We start from the raw sequence: 21,673 nt of genomic DNA on the forward strand, positions 1-21,673 counted from the left end.
GCCTCCCAAGTAGCTATGACTACAGGCCTGCACCACCATGACCGACTAACGGGGTTTGCCATGTTGACCAGGCTGGTCTTGAACTGGCCTCAAGTGATCCTCCTGCCTCAGCCTCTCAAAGTGCTGGGATTAGAGGTGTGAGCCACTACTCCTGGTCATCTTGCTTTTAGTATTTTCACACTGCTCTAGTATATCAAATTTGGAAGCAAAGGACATCATTCTATTTACAGCATTTAGTAGTGGTATTTCCTTTTACAAAATACAGTAATTCTCGATCACTGAAAATGTCAAATCCTAGAAAATGTAGCATTCTTACATATGATGTTAACATAATTCTCTAACAGTTGTAGGCCAAAGATCTATTTGATGAATCTGATTTTTCTGAAAGACAATGCTGATGATTCAGGCTATTCTAATGTTAGTTCTGTTTAGAAATAACTCCAATAATAGTTTTTATATTTTGTTTTCACATTGAAAATCAATCCCATACAAGTGTGCACAGTGTGGGAAAAGCTTCAACAATAGCTCCCACTTCAGTGCCCACTGAAAAACCCACACTGGTGAACAGGTGTTCTCACTCTGAGAGAGGCTTCACTCACCCATCATCAGGCGGGGCAGGTGCAGCTGAGCAGAACAGAATTAGAAGAGCAGTCAGACATTCATGTGGCCAAGAAGCACATGAAAAAATGCTCATCACTAATCAAAAGAGAATTGCAAATCAAAACCCCAATGAGATACTATCTCACAGCAGTCAGAATGGCTATTACTAAAATGTCAAAAAATAACAGATGCTGGTGAGTTGCAGAGAAAAGGGAATGTTTATACACTGATGGTGGGAATGTAAATTAGTTCAGCCACTGTGGAAAGCAGTTGGGAGATTTCTCAAAGAACTCAGAGCTACCATTCAACCCAGCAATCCCATTACTGGGCATATAGCCAAAGGAATGATCATCCTACCAAAAAGACACAGGCACACATATGCTCATTGCAGCACTATTCACAATAGCAAAGTCATGGAATCAATCTAGATGCCCACAATGGTGATGCAGATAGAGAAAATGTGGTACATATACACCATGGGATACTACACAGCCATAAAAAAGAATTAAATCATGTCCTTTGCAGCAACATGGATGGAGCTGGAGGCCATTATTTTAAGCGAATTAACCCTGGAAGAGAAACCGAAATACCATGTGTTCTCGCTTGTAACCGGGAGCTTACAAGTACACATGGATACAAAGAGGGGAACAACAGACACTGGGGCCTACTAGAGGGTAGAGAGTGGGAGGACGATGAGGACTGGAAAACTACCTATTGGGTACTATGCTCATTACCTGGGTGACAAAATAATCTGTATACCAAACTTCCTCGACATGGAATTTACCTGTGTAACAAACCTGCACATTTACCCCCGAACCTAAAATAAAAGCTGGAAAGAGGAAAAAATAAAAGAGTGGTCAAGGCCTTAGCACCACAGGGACATAGAACACATCAGGGTCCTGTTGGCTTAGGGCAGTGCAGGAAGGTCTGTGGCCCCTTCCACCCCAGATCCACAGCTCTGTCACACCGTGCTGCATAGTACCCAACCCCACTTTAGTCCCCCTTCTCGTTTTTTGTTTTTTGTTTTTTTTTTTTTTTGAGACGGAGTCTCACTCTGTTGCCCAGGCTAGAGTACAATGGCGTGATCTCGGCTCACTGCAACCTCCGCCTCCCGGGTTCAAGCCATTCTCCTGCCTCAGCCTCCTGAGTAGCTGGGATTACAGGCGCGTGCCACCACACCCAACTGATTTTTGTATTTTCAGTAGAAACGCGGTTTCACCATGTTGGCCAGGCTGGTCTCAAACTCCTGACCTCGTGATCCGCCCGCTTGGGCCTCCCAAAGTGCTGGGATTACAGGAGTGAGTCACCGTGCCTGGCCTTCAGTCGTCTCTTGGGCAGAAAGCCAGTTGTATTGATCTGTTTGGGGGAGAGGTGTGACTCAGACACTGAGGACTTATCTAAAGCACCCACACCTTGCTAGGCAATGCAATCCCTCCATCACAGAGCAGGCCTTTCAGGCACCAGGATATTCTCATTCAGAGCAGGACCAGGTGAACATAACCTGCAGAGGAGAAAGGATGCATTTTACAGGACACAAACCTCCCATCCTTAATATTGTCCCTCTTTGGAACAGCTTTTAGACCCTAGGAAATAACTTTGCTCCAAAGAGTAAAAAATATTACCACCATAGTTGGCCCAAAAGCAGCCACCAATTAGGAAAGCATTTAAGGCCAGGCACGGTGGCTCACGCCTGTAATCCCAGCACTTTGGGAGGCCGAGGTGGGTAGATCACCTGAGGTCGGGAGATTGAGACCAGCCTGACCAACATGGAGAAACTCCGTCTCTACTAAAAATACAAAATTAGCTGGCTGTGGTGGTACATGCCTGTGATCCCAGCTACTCGAGAGGCTGAGGCAGGAGAATCACTTGAACCCAGGAGGCAGAGGTTGCAGTGAGCCAAGATTGCGCCATTGCACTCCAGCCTGGGCAACAAAAGCGAAACTCCATCTCAAAAAAAAGAAAGAAGAGGCCAGGCGCGGTGGCTCACGCCTGTAATCCCAGCACTTTGGGAGGCCGAGGCGGGTGGATCACGAGGTCAGGAGTTCAAGACCAGCCTGGCCAAGATGGTGAAACCCCATCTCTACTAAAAATACAAAAAATTAGCCGGGCGTGGTGGTGGGTGCCTGTAATCCCAGCTACTTGGGAGGCTGAGGCAGAGAATTTCTTGAACCCAGGAGGCAGAGGTTGCAGTGAGCCGAGACCGTGCCACTGCACTCCAGGCTGGGCGACAGAGTGAGACTCTGTCTCAAAAAAAAAAAAAAAAAAAAAAAAAAGAAAGAAGAAAAAAAGACCTGTAATCCCAGCACTTTGGGAGGCCGAGACGGGCGGATCATGAGGTCAGGAGATCGAGACCAACCTGGCTAACATGGCGAAACCCTGTCTCTACTAAAAAATACAAAAAAACTAGCCGGGCGTGGTGGCGGGCGCCTGTAGTCCCAGCTACTCGGGAGGCTGAGGCAGGAGAATGGCGTAAACCCGGGAGGTGGAGCTTGCAGTGAGCTGAGATCCAGCCACTGCACTCCAGCCTGGGCGACAGAGTGAGACTCCGTCTCAAAAAAAAAAAAAAAAAAGAAAAAAAGAAAGCTTTAAAGCTCAACATCAATTATTTTAAATCCTAATCACTCTACTGAACTCCTAACATTACATTACACTAATCTATTACTTAATAGAAGCAATAATGTTAATATAAGTAACATGAAGATATTCTCCATTATATAAGCTTACATCAAACCAGAATAATCCACTGATAGTTAACAGCCTAATATTAACAAATAATAAATACCCCATTTATACTATTAATCCAACACAGGTATGCTCTAAGGAAAGATTACAAAAAGTATAAGGAACTCGGGAAATCTTACCCCACCTGTTTACCAAAAACATCACCTCTAGCATTACCAGTATTAGAGGCACTGCCTGCCCAGTGACATATGTTCAACAGCTGCGGTATCCTGACAGTGCAAAGGTGGCATAATCACTTGTTCCCTAAATAGGGTCTTGTATGAATGGCCACACGAGGGTTCAGCTGTCTGTTACTTTCAATCAGTGAAACTGATCTATCCGTGAAGAGACAGTATAAACAAATAAGATGAGAAGACCCTATGGAGATTTCATTCATTAATGCAAACAGAAACTCAAAAAAAGGCTACAGGCCCTAGCCTACTATCTCTGCATTAAAAATTTTGGTTGGGGTGCTGGGCGCAGCGGCTCATGCCTGTAATCCCAGCACTTTGGGAGGCTGAGGCGGGCAGATCACGAGGTCAGGAGATGGAGACCACTCTGGCCAACATGCTGAAACCCTGTCTCTACTAAAAATACAAAAATTAGCTAGCTGGGTGTAGTGGTATGCACCTGTAATCCCAGCTACTCAGGAGGCTAAGGCAGGAGAATGGCTTGAACCCGGGAGGCAGAGACAGCAGTGAGCCAAGATCGCGCCACTGTACTCCAGACTGGCGACAGAGCCACACTCTGTCTTAAAAAATAAAAAAAAAAAACAATAAAAAATAAAAGAAATTTAAAATGTGGTTGCGGTGACCTCGGAGCATAATTCAACCTCCAAACAACCTAAACTAAGACCGCACTAGTCTAAGCGAGTTAGCACACACTGACCCAATAATTTGATCAACGGAATAAGTTACCCTAGGGATAACAATGCAATCCTATTCTAGAGTCCATATCAACAATAGGGTTTACAGCTTCGATGCTGGATCAGGGCATCCTAATGGTGTAGCCGCTGTTAAGGCTTCGTTTGTTCAGTGATTAAAGTCCTATGTGATCTCAGTTCAGATCAGAGTAATCCAGGTCGGTTTCTATCTATTTAACATTTCTCCTTAGTACAAAAGGACAAGAGAAACAGGGCCCACTCCACAAAGCACCCTTGCCCACATAAATGATGCTGTCTCAATCTAACAAATCATCACACACCCTACCCAAGAACAGCGTTTAAGATGGCAGAACCCAGCAATTGCATAAAACTTAAAACTTTAAAATCAGAGGTTCAACTCCTTTTCTTAATGATATGCCTATTATCAATCTTCTCCTACTTATTATTACCACTTTAATCGCTATAGCACTCCTTATACCCATTGAATGAAAAATCTTAGGCTACATACAATTACCTAACACTGTAGGTCCTAACACTGTAGGTCCCTACAGACTGCTTCAACCATTCGCCGATGCAATAAAACTTTTCATCAAAGAACCTGTACGTCTCTCAATGTCTACTATTACCCTTTATGCTACTGCTCCAACCCTAGCCGTTCTGATCGCTCTCCTCTTGTGAACTCCCCTCCGCATACCAGATGCTCTAATTTTAATATAGGCCTCCTATTTATACTAGCCACATCAAGCTTAGCCGTCTATCCTATGATCAGGATGAGCATCTAATTCAAATTATGCACTAATCGTCACATTACAATCTGTAGCCCAGACAATTTCATATGAAGTCACTCTAGTCATTGTCCTTTTATCAGTTCTACTAATAAGTGGCTCATTTAACTTACATGCACTTATCATCACACTGCAAGAATTCCTCTCACTGCTTCTACCATCATAACCCCTAGCCATAATATGATTTATCTCCACACTAGCAGAAACTAACCGAGCCCCTTTTGAACTAACAGAAGGAGAATCAGAGTCAGTCTCAGGCTTAAACATCGAATATGCCGCAGGTTTATTTTTGCCCACTTCTTATAGCAGAATATATGAATATTATCATAATAAATAACTACTACCATTTTTCGAGGAGCACTACACACTGTATAGTCACCAGAACTCTATACCACAAATTTCATTACCAAGACCATTCTTTAACCACCGTTTTTATGAACTCGAACAGCATACCTCCGATTCCGCTATGACCAACTTATATATCTTCTATGAAAAAATGTCCTACCGCTTACACCAGCACTCTGCATATGATGTATCTCAATGCCTATTCTAATTTCCAGCATCCCACTCCAAATATAGGAAATATGTCTGACAAAAGAATTACTTTGATAGAGTAAACAATAAAGGTTTAAATCCTCTGATTTCTAGAACTAAGGAATTGAAGCTACCCCTGAGAATCCAAAATTCTCTGTGCTACCCATTACACCAAGTCCTAAAGTAAGGTTGGCTAAATAAGCTATCGGGCCCATACCCCAAAAATGTTAGTTATACCCTTCCTGTACTAATTAACCCATTAGCTCAACTTATTATTTCCCTTACTATTTTCACAGGAACTCTTATCACAATGCTAGGCTCATATTGATTTCTCATCTGAACATTATAGCTCTTATCCCAATCTTAATTAAAAAGATAAATCCAGCCAGGCACGGTGGCTCATGCCTGTAATCCCAGCACTTTGGGAGGCCAAGGTGCGTGGATGACGAGGTCAAGAGATCAAGACCATCCTAGTCAACATGGTGAAACCCCGTCTCTATTAAAAATACAAAAATTAGTTGGGTGTGCTGGCGCATGACCGTAGTCCCAGCTACTCAGGAGGCTGAGGCAGGAGAATCGCTTGAACCTGGGAGGCAGAGGTTGCAGTGAGCCAAAATTGAGCCACTGCACTCCAGCCTGAGGACAGAGCAAGACTCCGTCTCAAAAAAAAAAAAAAAAATTTACAGTCTAATGCTTACTCAGCCATTTTACCCTTTTCCCACTTATGTTCATTAATCGTTGATTGTTTTCAACTAACCACAAAGACATCAGAACACTATATTTACTATTCGGCGCATGAGCAGGAATAGTGGGCACCGCCTTAAGCCTTCTAATTCGAGCAGAATTAGGCCAACCAGGAACTCTGCCAGGAGAAGATCAGATTTACAATGTTACTGTTTCCACCCATGCATTAGTCATAATTTTCTTTATGGTCATACAAGTCATATTTGGGGGTTTCGGCAACTGGCTAGTCCCTCTGATTGGTGCACCTGATACGGCACTCCCCCAGATAAATAATATGAGCTTCGGACTTCTCCCCCGATCTTTTCTACTCCTACTTGCATCTTCAGTAGTAGAAGCCGGCGCTGGAACTGGCTGGACAGTTTTTTAGCAGGAAACCTAGCAGGAGCCTCTATGGATCTAACCATCTTCTCACTCCACTTGGCAGGTGTTTCTTCTATTTTAGCGGCCATTAACTTTATGACAGTTATTAACATAAAACCCCCAGCCTTGTCCCAATATCAAACACCCCTTTTCATGTGATCAGTCCTCATTATGGCAGTCCTTCTCCTCCTTTCTCTCCCAGTCCTAGCCGCCAGCATTACCATACTATTAACTGATCGTAACCTCAATACTACTTTTTTTGACCCTGCTGGCAGGGGCGACCCTATCTTGTATCAACATTTATTCTGATTCTTTGGTCATCCTGAAGTCTATATCCTTATCCTTCCAGGCTTCGGGATAATCTGTCATATCGTAACATATTACTCTGGAAAAAAGGAACCATTTGGGTATATGGGCATAGCATGAGCCATAGTATCAATTGGCTTCTTAGGATTTATCGTATGGCCTCACCATATATTTACATTCCTATGTAGGAATGGACGTAGACACACGAGCATACTTCACCTCCATTACTATAATTATTGCTATCCCTACTGGAGTCAAGGTCTTTAGATGATTAGCTACACTGCACGGTAGTAATATCAAATGATCTCCCACAATATTCTGAGCCCCTAGGATTCATTTTCCTATTAACAGTAAGAGGTTTAACTGGCATTATACTAGCTAATTCATCATTAGACATTATTTTACAAGATATATATTATGTTGTAGCCCATTCCCACTATGTTCTATCAATAGGAGCAGTATTTGCCATCATAGGAGGCGTTGTCCACTGATTCCCCCTATTTTCAGGTTATATACCTAATCAGACCTACACTAAAATCCACTTCATCATTATATTTATAGGCGTTAATTTAACCTTTTTCCCACAGCACTTCCTCAGCCTATCAGTGTGCCTCAACATTACTCCAATTAACCCAATGTGTACACCACATTAAATATTATCTAATCAGTAGGCTCATCGATATCATTAACAGCAGTCATACTAATAATTTTCATAATCTGAGAAGCCTTTGCTTCAAAACGAAAAGTTCTAACAACTGAACAAGCATCTACTAATTTAGAGTGACTTTACGGCTGTCCACCACCTTACCACACATTCGAAGAGCCAATCAACGTGACAACCTAGACGAAAAAGGAATCGAACCTCCAGAAACTGATTTCAAGTCAATCCCATAACCTTTATGACTTTCTCGATATTAGTAAAATCATCACACAACTTTGTCAAAGTTAAGATATAGGATAAACCCTGTATGTCTTAATGGCTCACCCAGTTCAGTTAGGCCTTCAAGAAAAACTGCTCACTTTCCATGACGACACTCTTATAATTATTGTCCTAATTCAGTTGCTGCAACTCTGAAGAATCACCTCCTGCTAGTTCTGATAAAAACTCTACTCTGGAAATAGAAAGAGGTCAGTGTGAGTTCGTTTCTACTTCACTTTCTTAACTCTAGCAAAGAAGGTATAGATTTCTCATCCCATTCAAGTCAGCTGTGCATATGGGACACAAGGTTAACTAGTGGAAATAACGCAGACTTTATCCTTCAGGTGAATCTGGTTTGAGTCCAAGCTTAACTCCCTACTAAGTGATTTGGGGCAAATTATTCAACTCCTATGATCCACTTTTCATCATCTGAGGATAACACCCACCTTGCAGGGCTGGGTGCGGTGGCTCACACCTGTTATCCCAGCACTTTGGGAGGCCGAGGCGGGGGGGGGGGGGGCGCGAGGGGAGGATCACTTGAGGTCAGGAGTTCGAGACCAGCCTCCAGCCTGGCCAACATGGTGAAACTCCCGTCTCCACTAAAAATACAAAAAAGATTAGCAGGGCGTGGTGGCAGGTGCCTGTAATCACAGGGAGAATGAGGCAGGAGAATCGCTTGAACCCGGGAAGCCGAGGTTGCAGTGAGCCGAGACTGCGCCACTGCAGTTCAGCCTGGGGGACAGAGCAAAACTCCCTCTCAAAAAAATAAATAATAAATAAATAATATCCATCTTGCAGGATACAGGAAAAGAGTAGAGATATCAGTAAAGTATCCAGGCCAGTGCTTGGCACTCAGAAGGAAGTAAATAAATGGTATGTGGTGGTAGGAAGAGAAACTCCATCTTGCAGGAACTTCATAGCATATATTACTACTTGACATATAAGTTTTAATGTCTGTCAAGTCCCCCGCCCAAGAATGTAAGGTTTTTCAGCTCAATGCGGAATCCTAGCATCTTGAATAGTGTTTAGTGCTAAATAGGTATCTGGCAAATGAATGAATAGGTGAAAAAATAAAAGGAAGACTGGGCTCATCACACCTGATTAACCAACTGCGCATCAAATACTTAAGCATTATAAAGAACACAAAATGAGGCCAGGCGCGGTGGCCTACGCCTGTAATCTCAGCACTTTGGGAGGCCGAGGCGGGCCGATCACGAGGTAAGAAGATCGAGACCATTCTGGCTAGGACGGTGAAACTCCGCCTCTACTAAAAATACAAAAATTAGCCGGGCATGGTGGCGGGCGCCTGTAGTCCCACTTAGTCTGGGGGCTGAGGCGGGAGAATGGCGTGAACCCGGGAGGCGGAGCTTGCCGTGAGCCGAGATTGCGCGCCACTGCACTCCAGCCTGGGCGACAGAGCGAGACACTCTCAAAAAAAAAAGAGAGACAAAACTCAATATGGTCTCCGGCTGAGATGTCTCCAACATCTGCTCTCTCCATTTCCGCTGTCATACTAGGGTAGGGTTTCAGAACCTCAGCACACTCACATTTTGAGCCAGATCGTTTTTTTGAGTTCTTGGGGGTGGGGAGTGGGATAGGAACCCTGTGAACCTTGTAGAATGTTTAGCTGCATCCCTGGTCTCCACCCACTAGATGTCAGTAGCACCACTCGGTAGTGATAACAAAATTGTCTTCACACAGTATCAATTGTGCCCTGGGAGGGGGGCGCTGGTTGAGAACCCCTGGTCTAGGAACATATAAGTGCCTTTGCTCACCAAAATTTTCCCTCCTTAAGTCGCCAAGACCTAATTCATCCTTTCCATAGATAATAAACACGAGAGACAGCTGATCTCTACCCCTCCCAATCAGGAAAGGGCCCCTGAGCCTAGGTATTGGAAACGTCGAAGAAAAATTTCATGTCCTCAAGGAGTGCACCATCAAAGACAAAAACCCCAGGATGAGGACTGATGACACTACTACCCCCATCTTCTTGAAGCATCCTGATCCTCTGAACTCTCCGGTCCTGTCTGTAACGTTTCTCAGGGTGCTCCATCTTAACCCGCCTAACGCTGTAATTTGTTTCTGGTGGGTTTATCCACGCCAACAGTTTGGGGGCTCGCTGAGGGTAAACAGTGTTTCTGTGCTGTCTTCGTGTCCCCACCGCTCAGCACAAGGGCGCAGTCGAGCTTTAGGAAACGAGTGTTTTCTTAGCGTGAAGGGCAAGAGTCACCGAGCCCTTTAAAGGAGGCCTCACTGGGGAACCCGAATGGACTGGAGGTCCGAAGGGCAACAAGGCAGGCACTCCGGGCTGCCTCGTTCCCCACGCGTCCCCAGAGGACCCAGTTCACTCTGCATCACGCAGCCACTCCGAGTTTTTGCGTCCAGGAACCCAGAGTGCAATCTGAGAGCCTCAGGACAGAAAGCGGAGCCGCAACCCTTAAGCCCCGCCTCACCAGAAAAAGCCCTCAGGGGCACGACGCGCCTACCACGCCATCTTCTCTACTGCGTCATGCCGGAAGCCGTTGCGGAGCACGCCGGAAGCTGTTGCGGGGCACGCCGGGAACCTCAAGAGGGCCAGACGCATGAGCAGTAGCTAAGCCTGAAAAGAAAGGAGCGAGTCGCGCAAGTGTGGCACTAAAGGACCGCCCTCACCGCATGGTTTCCGCCCTTCGGTAATTGACAGCAATTCCATCAATGAAACCCGCCTTGCGTCATATGCTGGGACCAATCACAATGCCTGAGAACCCAGGGCCCGGATCCAGCTGGGTGCGCCTTCCTGTTTTACAGTTAGGTGAGAACAGCCCTGATGGAAAAGGTGGCGGTTGCTGTGTGCCATGCGTAATTGTAAACATTTACACATTAACTCATACTTACAGCAACCCTACTAAGTCAATTATATTACCATTTTCATCTTCCAGACGAGGAAGCCAAAACAGTTTAAGTGACTTTCTTTAAGGACTAGAACTCGTTTTTTTTGTTTGTTTTTTTTGTTTGTTTGTTTGTTTTTGAGATGGAGTCTCGCTCTGTTGCCCACGCTGGGGTGCAGTGGCGCGATCTGGGCTCACTGCAAGCTCCACCTCCTGGGCTCACGCCATTCTCCTGCCTCATCCTCCCGAGTAGCTGGGACTACAGGCGCCCGTCACCATGCCCGGCTAATTTTTTGTATTTTTAGTAGAGATAGGGTTTCACTGTGTTAGCCAGGATGGTCTCGATCTCCTGACCTCGTGATCCACCCGCCTCGGCCGTTTCTAATCCTGTGTTTTTTCCCCCCCACTCTAAGGTGTTTTCATTTCTTAATATTAAGTACTGCAAAACATTCTCACTTAAAACTGAAGTCTCCATGCCAGTGTTTTTCCATGCTCCTCCCCACCTGCCCCCACCACAATATATATAATCCACCATTCCTCTTTTGGTGGACATGCAAATACTTTTCTACTTTTCACGTGTGTGTTATTCTGGATTGGGTATTCTGGATATATTTTGAAGAAGGAGCTACTGGATTGAGATGTGGAGTGTGAGAGAAGGAAGAGTGGAGGATCATACTAAGGCTTCTATGTAGTCTTTCTGCCTTCAGTCTTGCACCCCTTCTTTCATCCATCATTTATGAAGGCCCTTGTAGCACAAAGGAGTAGTAGCTCATGAGGATATAAATACAGGGAGTGGGATGTGAAATAGGTTGATGACACTTCCAAGAAATGTATGCCCTCTTTGATTAAGAATAACCATGGAGGAGTTTTCCAAACACATACATTTCTTATGTAGATTATCTATTTTGATTCCTGCAATGTTCCTGCCACCTATTATAGTCATTTTACAGATGATGAAACAGAGTGCTATAGAGAGCCACTGACTACCCTAACTAATTAGTTGCAGAGTGCACCCAAATACTCAAGCTCTTGACTCCCAGAGCATTGAACTTTCTGGGGCACCCTGCTGCCTTTGTATTTGGAGGGCAGGGTAGTAGATGACTAAATGGACAGAAAAGAGAGAGAGAAAGAGAAAGCAGAGCCTGAGTGTAGGAAAAAGCAAGGGCAGAGCACTGCTTTGCATGTCAGATATATGTATATACATATATATACGCACATATGTATTTCTCTTTCTGTGGCCTGGCGGTTGGAGACCCTTGTTATAAACCATTGAATAAAACAGAAAACTTTAATTGCATAAGATAGAACCAAATAAATGAATAAATTGAGTTGAATTAGTAGCAGGATATTTACATAGTTTCAAAGTACTTCCCCATAAGACACTTATTAATTACAAAGAGGGAAACAACGGGAAAGCTGGTCAACACAACCTTCATTTAGTGATCCAAGTAACACCATTAGAAATAAAAACAACTGAAATATACACCCCCTGATAGGACACAATGAGATGCTAACCTGAGTCTATGTGTGAAGAAACATCAAACCCAAATGGAGACATTGTCTATCAAATAACTGGCTAACAATCCTTTATAGTGTGAGAATCATGAAAGTCAAGAAAAGACTGAAGAACCATCTCAGACTGACAAAGACTAGAGACATGACAACTAAATGCAATGTATGATTGTGAAGAAAATTATTTTGCTATGAAAGGCATCCTTGGGACAGTTGGCAAACATTGAACGGGGTCTGCAGATTAGATAATGTAATGTATTAATGTTCATTGAAAAAAAATTTTTTTGAGATGGGAGTCTCGCTCTGTTGCCCAGGCTGGAGTGCAGTGGCGCTATCTTGGCTCACTGCAGCCTCCACCTCCCGGGTTCAAGAGATTCTCTTGCCTCAGCCTCCTGGGTAGCTGGGATTATAGGCACGTGCCACCATGCCCAGCTAATTTTTGTATTTTTAGTAGAGATGGGGTTTCACTGTTTTGGCCAGGCTTGTCTTGAACCCTGACCTCAGGTGATCTGCCCACCTCAGCCTCCCAAAGTGCTAGGGTTACAGGCGTGAGCCACTGCACCTGGCCAATTTTTCTAATTTTGATGGTTATATTGTGGTTCTGTAGGATAATGTCCTTGTTTGTTGAAAATACACCCCAAGATATTTGGGGAAGACAGGGTATCAGGTTGCTAACTTACTCTCAAATGAATGGAGGTCAGGGGAAGTCTTTGTTTCATGCTTCCAACTTTTCTGTAAATTTGTAATTTTTTTTTTTTTTTTTTACAAAAAAAGAGTACGCACAGCTTTAGAGTCAAGACGATTATGCTTTGATTCCCTGCCCTAACACAGCATAATCTTGGGCAAGTTTCCTTTTGTGCTGCAGTGCCCTCATCTTAAAATGAGGACAAGCATATGCAGTAAGCCGAGATCCCGCCACTGCACTCCAGCCTGGGCGACAGAGTGAGACTCTGTCTCAGAAAAAAAAAAAAAATTAAGGACAAGCATAATAGCACATGGCCCATGGGTTGTGAGGATTGAATGAGTGGAAGTGTGTAGAGTTTAGATCCTCATCTAGCACATGGCAACCACTCAGTACACTTAGCCACCGTTGGTCAAATAGACTAGACCTTTTTGCAAAGTCATTAATAGAGCTTCCAAATTAGTCTATTATTTATTTAATTATGTATCTATATGAGACAGAATCTCACTGTGTCACCCAGGCTTAAGTGCAGTGATGCAGTCACGGCTCGCTGTAGTCTTGAACTTCTGGGCTCAAACGTTCCTCCTGCCTCACGGTCCTGAGTAGCTGGGGGTATAGGCAAGCACCGCTACACTCAGCTAATTTTAAAATTTTTTAGTAGAGATAGGATCTCACAATGTTGCCCAGGCTGGTATTAAACTCCTGGGTTCAAGTGATCCTCCCTCCTCGGGCTCCCAAAGTGCTGGGATTACAGGTGTGTGAGCCACTGCATCCTGCCTTAGTCCCTAATTCAGAGCTCGCATACTAGAGCGTATATGTATCAAGCCAAAGTCACTTTTCAATTTCTATTCCTTCCATTTCCTTGATTCTAATCTTTCCTAATCTTTCCTGGACTTGAGCCTGAAGGCTGAGAATAATGGAAAAGGATTGACTCTCTTCATTGGCAGCTTCAGAATTTGCTCATTTGAGGTATTCAGGCAGCCTTTGATACCTTAAAGGGAAAGGTATGGGATCCAGACAGACTCTGAGAAGGGCTCTATGAGATGGGCTCTCAAACTCACTTAAATCCACTGAGCAGATGAGCATATTCAAATGCTTTTCATTTCTATTTTACTAAGGTTGGTGAACCTTTCATAGGTCTTGGTGGTTTTATTGGTTTGTTGTTGCGGTTGTTTGGTTTTTTTTAAGACAGAGTCTCATGTTGGCCAGGCTGGTCTTGAACTCCTGACGTCAAGTGATCTGCCCACCTCATTCTCCCAAAGTGCTGGGATTACAGGCGTAAGACACGGGGCCCGGCCCCTTGGCAGTTTTTTTGTTGTTGTTGTTGTTGTTTGTTTTGTTTTGTTTTGAGATAGAGTCTCGCTCTGTCGCCCAGGCTAGAGTGCAGTGGCGCTATCTCGGCTCACTGCAAGCTCTGCCTCCCGGGTTCACGCCATTCTCCTGACTCAGCCTCCCTAGTAGCTGAGACTACAGGTGCCCGCCACCACGCCTGACTAATTTTTTGTATTTTTTTTTTTTTTAGTAGAGACAGGGTTTCATCATTTACAGGATGGTCTTGATCTCCTGACCTTGTGATCCGCCCACCTCAGCCTCCCAAAGTGCTAGGATTACAGGCGTGAGCCACCACGCCCAGCCCCTTGATGGTGGTTTTATCTGTCATTTCCTGAATTTCCAATTGAACAAGACACCAAACATTTTTTTTTCCTGGACACCTAGAAATAGAACTCCAAACTCTCAATAACAAGGAACTTGCTTCATATTTGCTTCTTTTCCTCCCAAATTTTGACCTTGTTTCATGTACACCATTGAGAATGGAACATAAGCGTATGTGCGTTGATGAAGTTATATGTGGTCCCTGTGATGTATTCATTTCCTCATCATAGCCAGTTAGCTTGTTCTTCTCCCTCTAATTCCCTGTGTCTTACCACACCCAGAACTCCGTGTTAGTTATAAAATGTCCAATTTTTTCCATATAGAGGCTCTGTGGCACTCCAAAATGTCTCAGGAATACCTGTCCATTTTCTTCCTATTTCCTCCCAAGTTATTTCACAACTTAAATGAATTGACTGGAGGATATGACTGTTCAGTCTCTTGGTACTGTTCTCATAAATTAATCAGCTGGCATTTTGGTTTACATAACAGCTTTAGGAGCTTGGTCATTGTGAACCTACCTCCTGAGAATTTGACCTAATCTGAGTGTACTGATCAATGAAAATGTTGAGCCTGGCCATGTGCAATGACTCACACCTGTAATCTCAGCACTTTGGGAGGCTGAGGATGGTGGATTGCGTGAGGCCAGGGGTTTGAGACAAGCCTAGCCAACGTGGTGAAACCCTGCCTCCACCAAAAAGAAAAAAAATTGGCTTGGCATGGTGGCTTACACCTGTAATCCCAGGTACTCAGGAGGCTAAGGCACAAGAATTGCTTGAATCCAGGAGGCAGAAGTTGCAGTGAGCTGAGCTTGCCACTGCACTCCAGCCTGGGCAACCAAGCAAGGCTCTGTCTCAAAAAAAAAAAAGAAAGAAAGAAAGAAAGAAAAAAAAATAGTGTTGAGCCTGCAAGACTCTGGACTTTAATAAATTCACCAAGATAATGTTACCAGTTGTCTACTTCTGGAGATGTATTTGAGTATTGCTGTATGAGGAACTGACAAAATGGCTTTGATCTGCTATTGGAAAAACAAATTCACAACAGGACAGTATGATTAGATGTCTTTGGAAGGAATTATGGGAATGTGGAAAAGGGAACATTTATCATTGTTTGTTCAATGCTGTCCAAGGGATGGGATGACCCCAAAGTGGAAAACATGAAAACAGTCCATTTGACAAATTTAGTTCTTAGCAAGATAAAGGAGGACTCATGAGCTTATTAATTATATTTGCTAAACATTTATTGAGTATCTACTATGTATAAGACATGTGTTTTGAAATTATGGGGACACAAAGCCAAAGGCCCTTTTGAACTAGTTCTAAAACCTATTGATTTCCTTTTCTATGGTAACGTAATTGTCATGCAACTTTCTTATATTAACCTGGTTTCTCTGTCTGGGAAAACAGTAAACTGTGGTAGCAGGTGGGGATCCCTTTGGCAATTGTAGGAATGTGCAGAATCACATATTGGCATTCGGATCCCAACATGTGAGTTCCTGAAAGATGAGTTATTGTGTGCGAACCGATTGCTGAATTTTAGGAACTGCAGGGTTGCAAGACTAGATCTTGAGGCAGAGAACATACTTTATGGATGGATGATCTTTCCTGGGGTCTTAAATTTGCATAAAGAATCTTAGGACATTCCATTATCCACTGACCAGACTAGCATACCCAAATGCTGGTAGGACATCTGATGGCTGGGACTTTTGGGTGGGATGATTTCAATAAGACAGTAGCAAAGGACCCTCTTTGGCTAGAATCAAAAGGCAAATGACCTTTTTATTTTGTTTTGTTTTTGTTTTTGGAGATGGAGTCTTGCTCTTATCACCCAAGCTGAAGTGCACTGGTGCAAGCTCAGCTCACTGCAACCTCCGCTCACTGCAACCTCCACCTCCCAGGTTCAAGCAAGTCTCCTGCCTCAGCCTCCTGAATAGCTGGGACTACAGGTGTGTGCCATCATACCCGGCTAATTTTTGTATTTTTGGTAGAAATGGGGTTTCACCATGTTGGCCAGGCTGGTCTCAAACTCCTGACCTCAGGTGATCCGCCCACCTCAGCCTCCCAAAGTGCTGAGATGACAGGCATGAGCCACTGCGCCCAGCTGCAAATGACCTTTTTAATCTTTTCTTTTGGTTTTGTTTGTTTGTTTGTTTTTGAGATGGAGTTTTGCTCTTATTGCCCAGGCTAGAGTGCAGTGGCGCAATCTCGGCTCACGGCAACCTCCACTTTCCAGTTTCAAGTGATTCTCCTGCCTCAGCCTCCCAAGTTGCTGGGATTACAGGCACCCGTCGCCATGCCCAGCTAATTTTTTTGTATTTTTAGTAAAGACAGGGTTTCACCGTGTTGGTCAGGCTGGTCTCGAACTGCTGACCTCGTGATCCACCTGCCTCGACCTCCCAAACTGCTGGGATTACAGGCGTGAGCCACCATGCCTGGCTTAATCTTTTCTTATTAAATAATAGATTAGTAGAAGAGAAATTGGAATGTAGGCATAAGGGAGAGGGTAAACAAGATGATGGAGAGATATATGGATGGAAAGCATGGAGAGATATACTGCATTATTGTTATTATTATTGTTATTATCATTATTGAGATGCAGTTGCACTCTTGTCGCCCAGGCTGGAGTGCAATGGCACGATCTCAGCTCACCACAACCTGTGCCTCCCAAGTTCAAGTGATTCTCCTGCCTCAGCCTCCCAAGTAGCTGGGATTATAGGCATGTGCCACCATGCCCAGCTAATTTTGTATTTTTAGTGGAGACAGTGTTTCTCCGTGTTGGTCAGGCTGGTCCTGAACTCCTGACCTCAGGTGATTCGCCCACCTTGGCCTCCCAAAGTGCTGGGATTACAGGTGTGAGCCACCGCACCCGGTGGTATACTGCATTATTAAGAAGAGACAGGCCAGGTGAGGTAGATCATACCCATAAGCCCAGCACTTTGGGAGGCTAAGGCAGGAAGATTACTTGAGGCCAAGAATTCTAGACCAGCCTGGGCTGTTAACATAGTGAGACCCCATCTCTACAAAAATAAAAATAAAAATTAGTTAGGTGTGGTAGCATGTGCCTATAGTCCCAGCTACTCAGGAGACAGAAGGATTGCTTGAGCCCAGGAGTTGAAGCCTGCAGTGAGCTATGATCATGCCACTGTACTTCAGCCTGGGCAACAGAGCAAGACTCCAACTCTTAAAAAAAGTGAAGAAGAGATAAAGAGAGATAGGCAAAGATGATGACAAATAGGGTAAAAAGATGAATTGTTTGGGTCTTCATATGAAGTTAATAGTACATCGCTTGATTTTATGGAATGATAGTAACATTATATAAGATACTGCAAGTGGGGGTACTTTGCTTAGAAAAGTACAGAATTCTGCAGAAATATAAGGCATAATAAATAACATGTGGGCAACAGAGACAGAGACAGTGAGACAGGTCTGTAACAGGTCAATAACCTCTGAGCCCTCAACAACATGTCTGCCCTGCTATTGGTAGTCCACAGTAGGATTTTTGGTGAATAAGTGTAGAACATTACAAATAACACTAACCATGTTCCTGACAGCTTAGGGCTGTCAGCTTAGGGTTGTCAGGAACATGCCTTGGTTTTACCGGAATTAGTATTCTTCATGTTCACCTGGCCAGAGAGTTAATGAGAAACGCATGTAGAGATGAAGAGGCAATAAATAACGAAGGAGTGTTCTCTCAGCCAACTTATCTTCCTTTCCCCAGCAACCTTCTCAGTGCGCCCTTCACTTCCATGTTCCGCAGCGTGTAGATGAGAGGATTCACCATGGGCGTGACCACTGAGTAGAACAGGGAAATGAACTTGCCCTGGTCCTGGTTGCTGTTCTTGGCCGGAAGCAAATAGCCATAGCTGGCTGAGCCATAGAAGAGGAACACCACCAGCAGGTGGGAGAGGCATGTATTGAAGGCCTTTCGCCTCCCCTCTGCAGAGTGGATTTTCAGCACTGCCTGAGCAATGAGGCAGTAGGAGATCAGGATGATGCTTAGTGGGACTGCAGTGAAGAAGGTGCAGACACCATTGAGCACAGCCTCCTTGAGGCTCATGTCGCCACAGGCCACTTTGATCATGGCAGGCACCTCACAGAGGAAGCTCTCCACCCTCCGGTGCCCACACAATGGGAGCTGCAGAGTGAATGTTGACTGGATCACAGAATTGCCCAAGCCACCCAGCCAGGCAATCACAGCCAGCAGCCAGCAGAGCTGGGGGTTCATGATGGTGGTGTAGCGGAGGGGCCGACACACTGCCACGTAGTGGTCAAATGCCATCACCATGAGCAGGATGCACTCGGTGGCCCCCAGCCAAAGGAAGACATAGAGCTGGGTCACGCAGCCACCATAGCTGATGGTCTTGTCTGGTCCCCATAAATTGATCAGCATTTGGGGGACTGAGCTAGTAGTGAAAGCAAGGTCCAAGGAGGAGAGGTTGCTGAGGAAGAAGTACATGGGTGTGTGGAGCCGGGCATCCAGGCAGGAAAGCAAGATGATGACTGAGTTCCCAAGTAGGGTCAGCTAATAGGAGAAAACGATGGCTATGAAAAAGATCATCTCCAGCTGGGCATGGTCAGATATGCCCATCAGAACAAAGCCCTTCAAGGAGCTGTCATTGGCCCCGTCCATCACTGGTTGCCTTCAGTCACTTGACAAATTCATTCAGAGCAAACTGCTGGGAGAAAAGCAAGTCAAGAAGAAGCTGTTGGCTGAGGTGGATTTGCATCAGGAATGGTCTAATAGTTATCTGGGATCCATAGTTAAGTAACAACCTATTTTTTGTTTTTTGAGACAGAGTCTCTCTCTGTCACCTAGGTTGGAGTGCAGTGGCACAATCTCAGCTCACTGCAACCTCCATCTTCCTGGCTCAAGCAATCCTCTTGTCTCAGCCTCCCAAGTAACTGTGACCACAGGTGTGTGCCACCACATCCAGAAAATTTTTGTATCTTTTGTAGAGATGGGGTTTTGCCATGTTGCCCAGGCTTGTCTCCAACTCTTGGGCTCAAGTGATCCATCTGCCTCAGCCTCCAAAAGTGCTGGGATTACAGCCGTGAACCACTGCACCTGGACTCCAACTTACTTTTTAAGATTGCAAGCTTTTTTTTCTTTCTTTTTTTTTTTTCTTTTCTTTTTTTTTTTTTTTTTTTTTTTTTTTTTTTTTTGAGACAGAGTCTCACTCTGTTACCCAAGCTGGAGTGCAATCTCGGCTCATTGCAACTTCCACCTCCCGGGTGCAAGCAATTCTCCTGCCTCAGCCTCCTGAGTAGCTGGGACTACAGGCATGCGCCACCATGCATGGCTAATTTTTGTACTTTTAGTAGAGACAGGGTTTCACCATGTTGCCCAGGCTGGTCTTGAACTCCTGACCTTGTGATCTGCCCACCTCAGCCTCCCAAAGTGCTGGGATTACAGGTGTGAGCCACTGTGCCTGGCCTAGATTGCAAACTTTTGTTGTAATCCCCATCTAATGTTGGTTACACAACGAATGGAAAAGTTGATTCCATCAGAATGTCAGGCATGAGCTAACACGGAAATGAAGGAAATACCTCATGATGACAGAACCAAAAGACCCCAAGAACTGAGGGGCTCTTCAGTTGAGAACAATGGCTATGACAGGATAGAGAGAGTTGACCATTAGAAATAGATGTGAAAATTCTCAAAAGACAAATTTCAGTCAGGCATGGTGGCTCACACCTGTAATCCCAGCATTTTCAGAGGCTGAGGTGGGAGGATCGCTTGAGCTCCAGTGTTCAAGGCTGCAGTGAGCCACTGTACTCCAATGCCTGAGTGACAGAGGGAGACCCTATCTCTTGAAAACAACAGCAACAACACATTTCCCCAGCCAAGGTTTTCATACGCTCAGGGAAGGGGGAGGCAGACACATTGCATTTGGAAAAGCTCCCCAGAAATCTCTGTTAAATTTCCTCTGCTCTCTTCTACATCCCTCCCCTCTGAGTTTTACCTCAGTGCTAGATCTAGAAAGATGACGTTTGAGGAATAACATGATGAATCTATAAAATCGCAGAAATAATGGAAAGATTAAATATTGACTTATGCTCCAAATACAGAAGCTGGGAATATACAATTTAAGAGGAGGTCAATGTAGAGCAAACAAAACTTCGCTTAAGCTTAAATAAATTTAGGTGGAAAAGGCAAAATATACAAACAGAGGTTATGCAAAAAGGGGTTAAATTAGTTAATGGGTAATTAGTAAGGGAAATTACAAGATTTACAGAGGAGATCCCTATCTTTTCAGGTATATAACTACTATGCCCACCTCTAACTCATCAAATAACTCTTTTTTTTTTTTTTTGAGATGGAGTCTCCTTCTGTCGCCCAGGCTGGAGTGCAGTGACACAGTCTCGGCTCACAGCAAGCTCTGCCTCCTGGGTTCACGCCATTCTCCTGCCTCAGCCTCCCGAGTAGCTGGGACTACAGGCACCCGCCACCATGCCCGTCTAATTTTTTTGTATTTTTAGTAGAGACAGGGTTTCACCGTGTTAGCCAGGGTGGTCTCGATCTCCTGACCTCATGATCCACCCGCCTTGGCCTCCCAAAGTGCTGGGATTTCAGGTGTGAGCCACTGCGCCCGGCCAATCATCAAATAATTCTTAACATCTCATGAGACCAGGTACAGTCTTTCTTTTTCTTTTCTTTTTAATTTTTTTAGACAGAGTCTAGCTCTGTTGCCCAGGCTGGAGTGTAGTGGTGCAATCTCAGCTCACTGCAACCTCTGCCTCCCTGAGCCAGGCCTACTTATTCTTTTCATCTAGGACTTAACAGAGCTGAGGAACTGAGTTACTAACCTAATAATCAGCTTATCTTTCTTTTCAGAAGTTCTTCCTGAAATCCATTCGACTACTTCCTGCCAGTTCAAGTGCTCGTTCCCTTGTGTCCCTTTAGGGAAAAGAAACAGACAGGGCTGGGCACAGTGGCTCACACCTGTAATCCCAGCACTTTGGGAGGCCAAGGCAGGCAGATCACTTGAGGTTGGGAGTTCGAGACCAACCTGGCCAACATGGTGAAACCCGTCTCTACTAAAAATACAAAAATTATCTGGGCGGGGTAGTACATGATGGAAATCCCAGCTACTCAGGAGGCTGAGGCAGG

The 21,673-nt window shown here is 44.6% G+C and overlaps 2 protein-coding genes across 2 annotated transcripts in view; both read right to left on the minus strand.

The window, feature by feature from the left end:
• The window catches only part of CLUAP1 (clusterin associated protein 1), a 217,260-nt gene that overhangs the window by 156,727 nt on the left and 38,860 nt on the right, over window positions 1–21,673 (minus strand). The gene's annotated exons all lie outside the window — the stretch shown is intronic.
• On the minus strand, window positions 18,166–20,955 carry LOC126944700 (olfactory receptor 2C1). Its single transcript, XM_050774479.1, is given in 1 exon segment — window positions 18,166–20,955. A coding segment is annotated over 1 exon segment (939 nt). The 5' UTR covers window positions 19,193–20,955; the 3' UTR covers window positions 18,166–18,253.

The sequence above is a fragment of the Macaca thibetana genome, chromosome 20, assembly GCF_024542745.1.
Source record: "Macaca thibetana thibetana isolate TM-01 chromosome 20, ASM2454274v1, whole genome shotgun sequence".
Lineage (NCBI taxonomy): Eukaryota > Metazoa > Chordata > Mammalia > Primates > Cercopithecidae > Macaca > Macaca thibetana.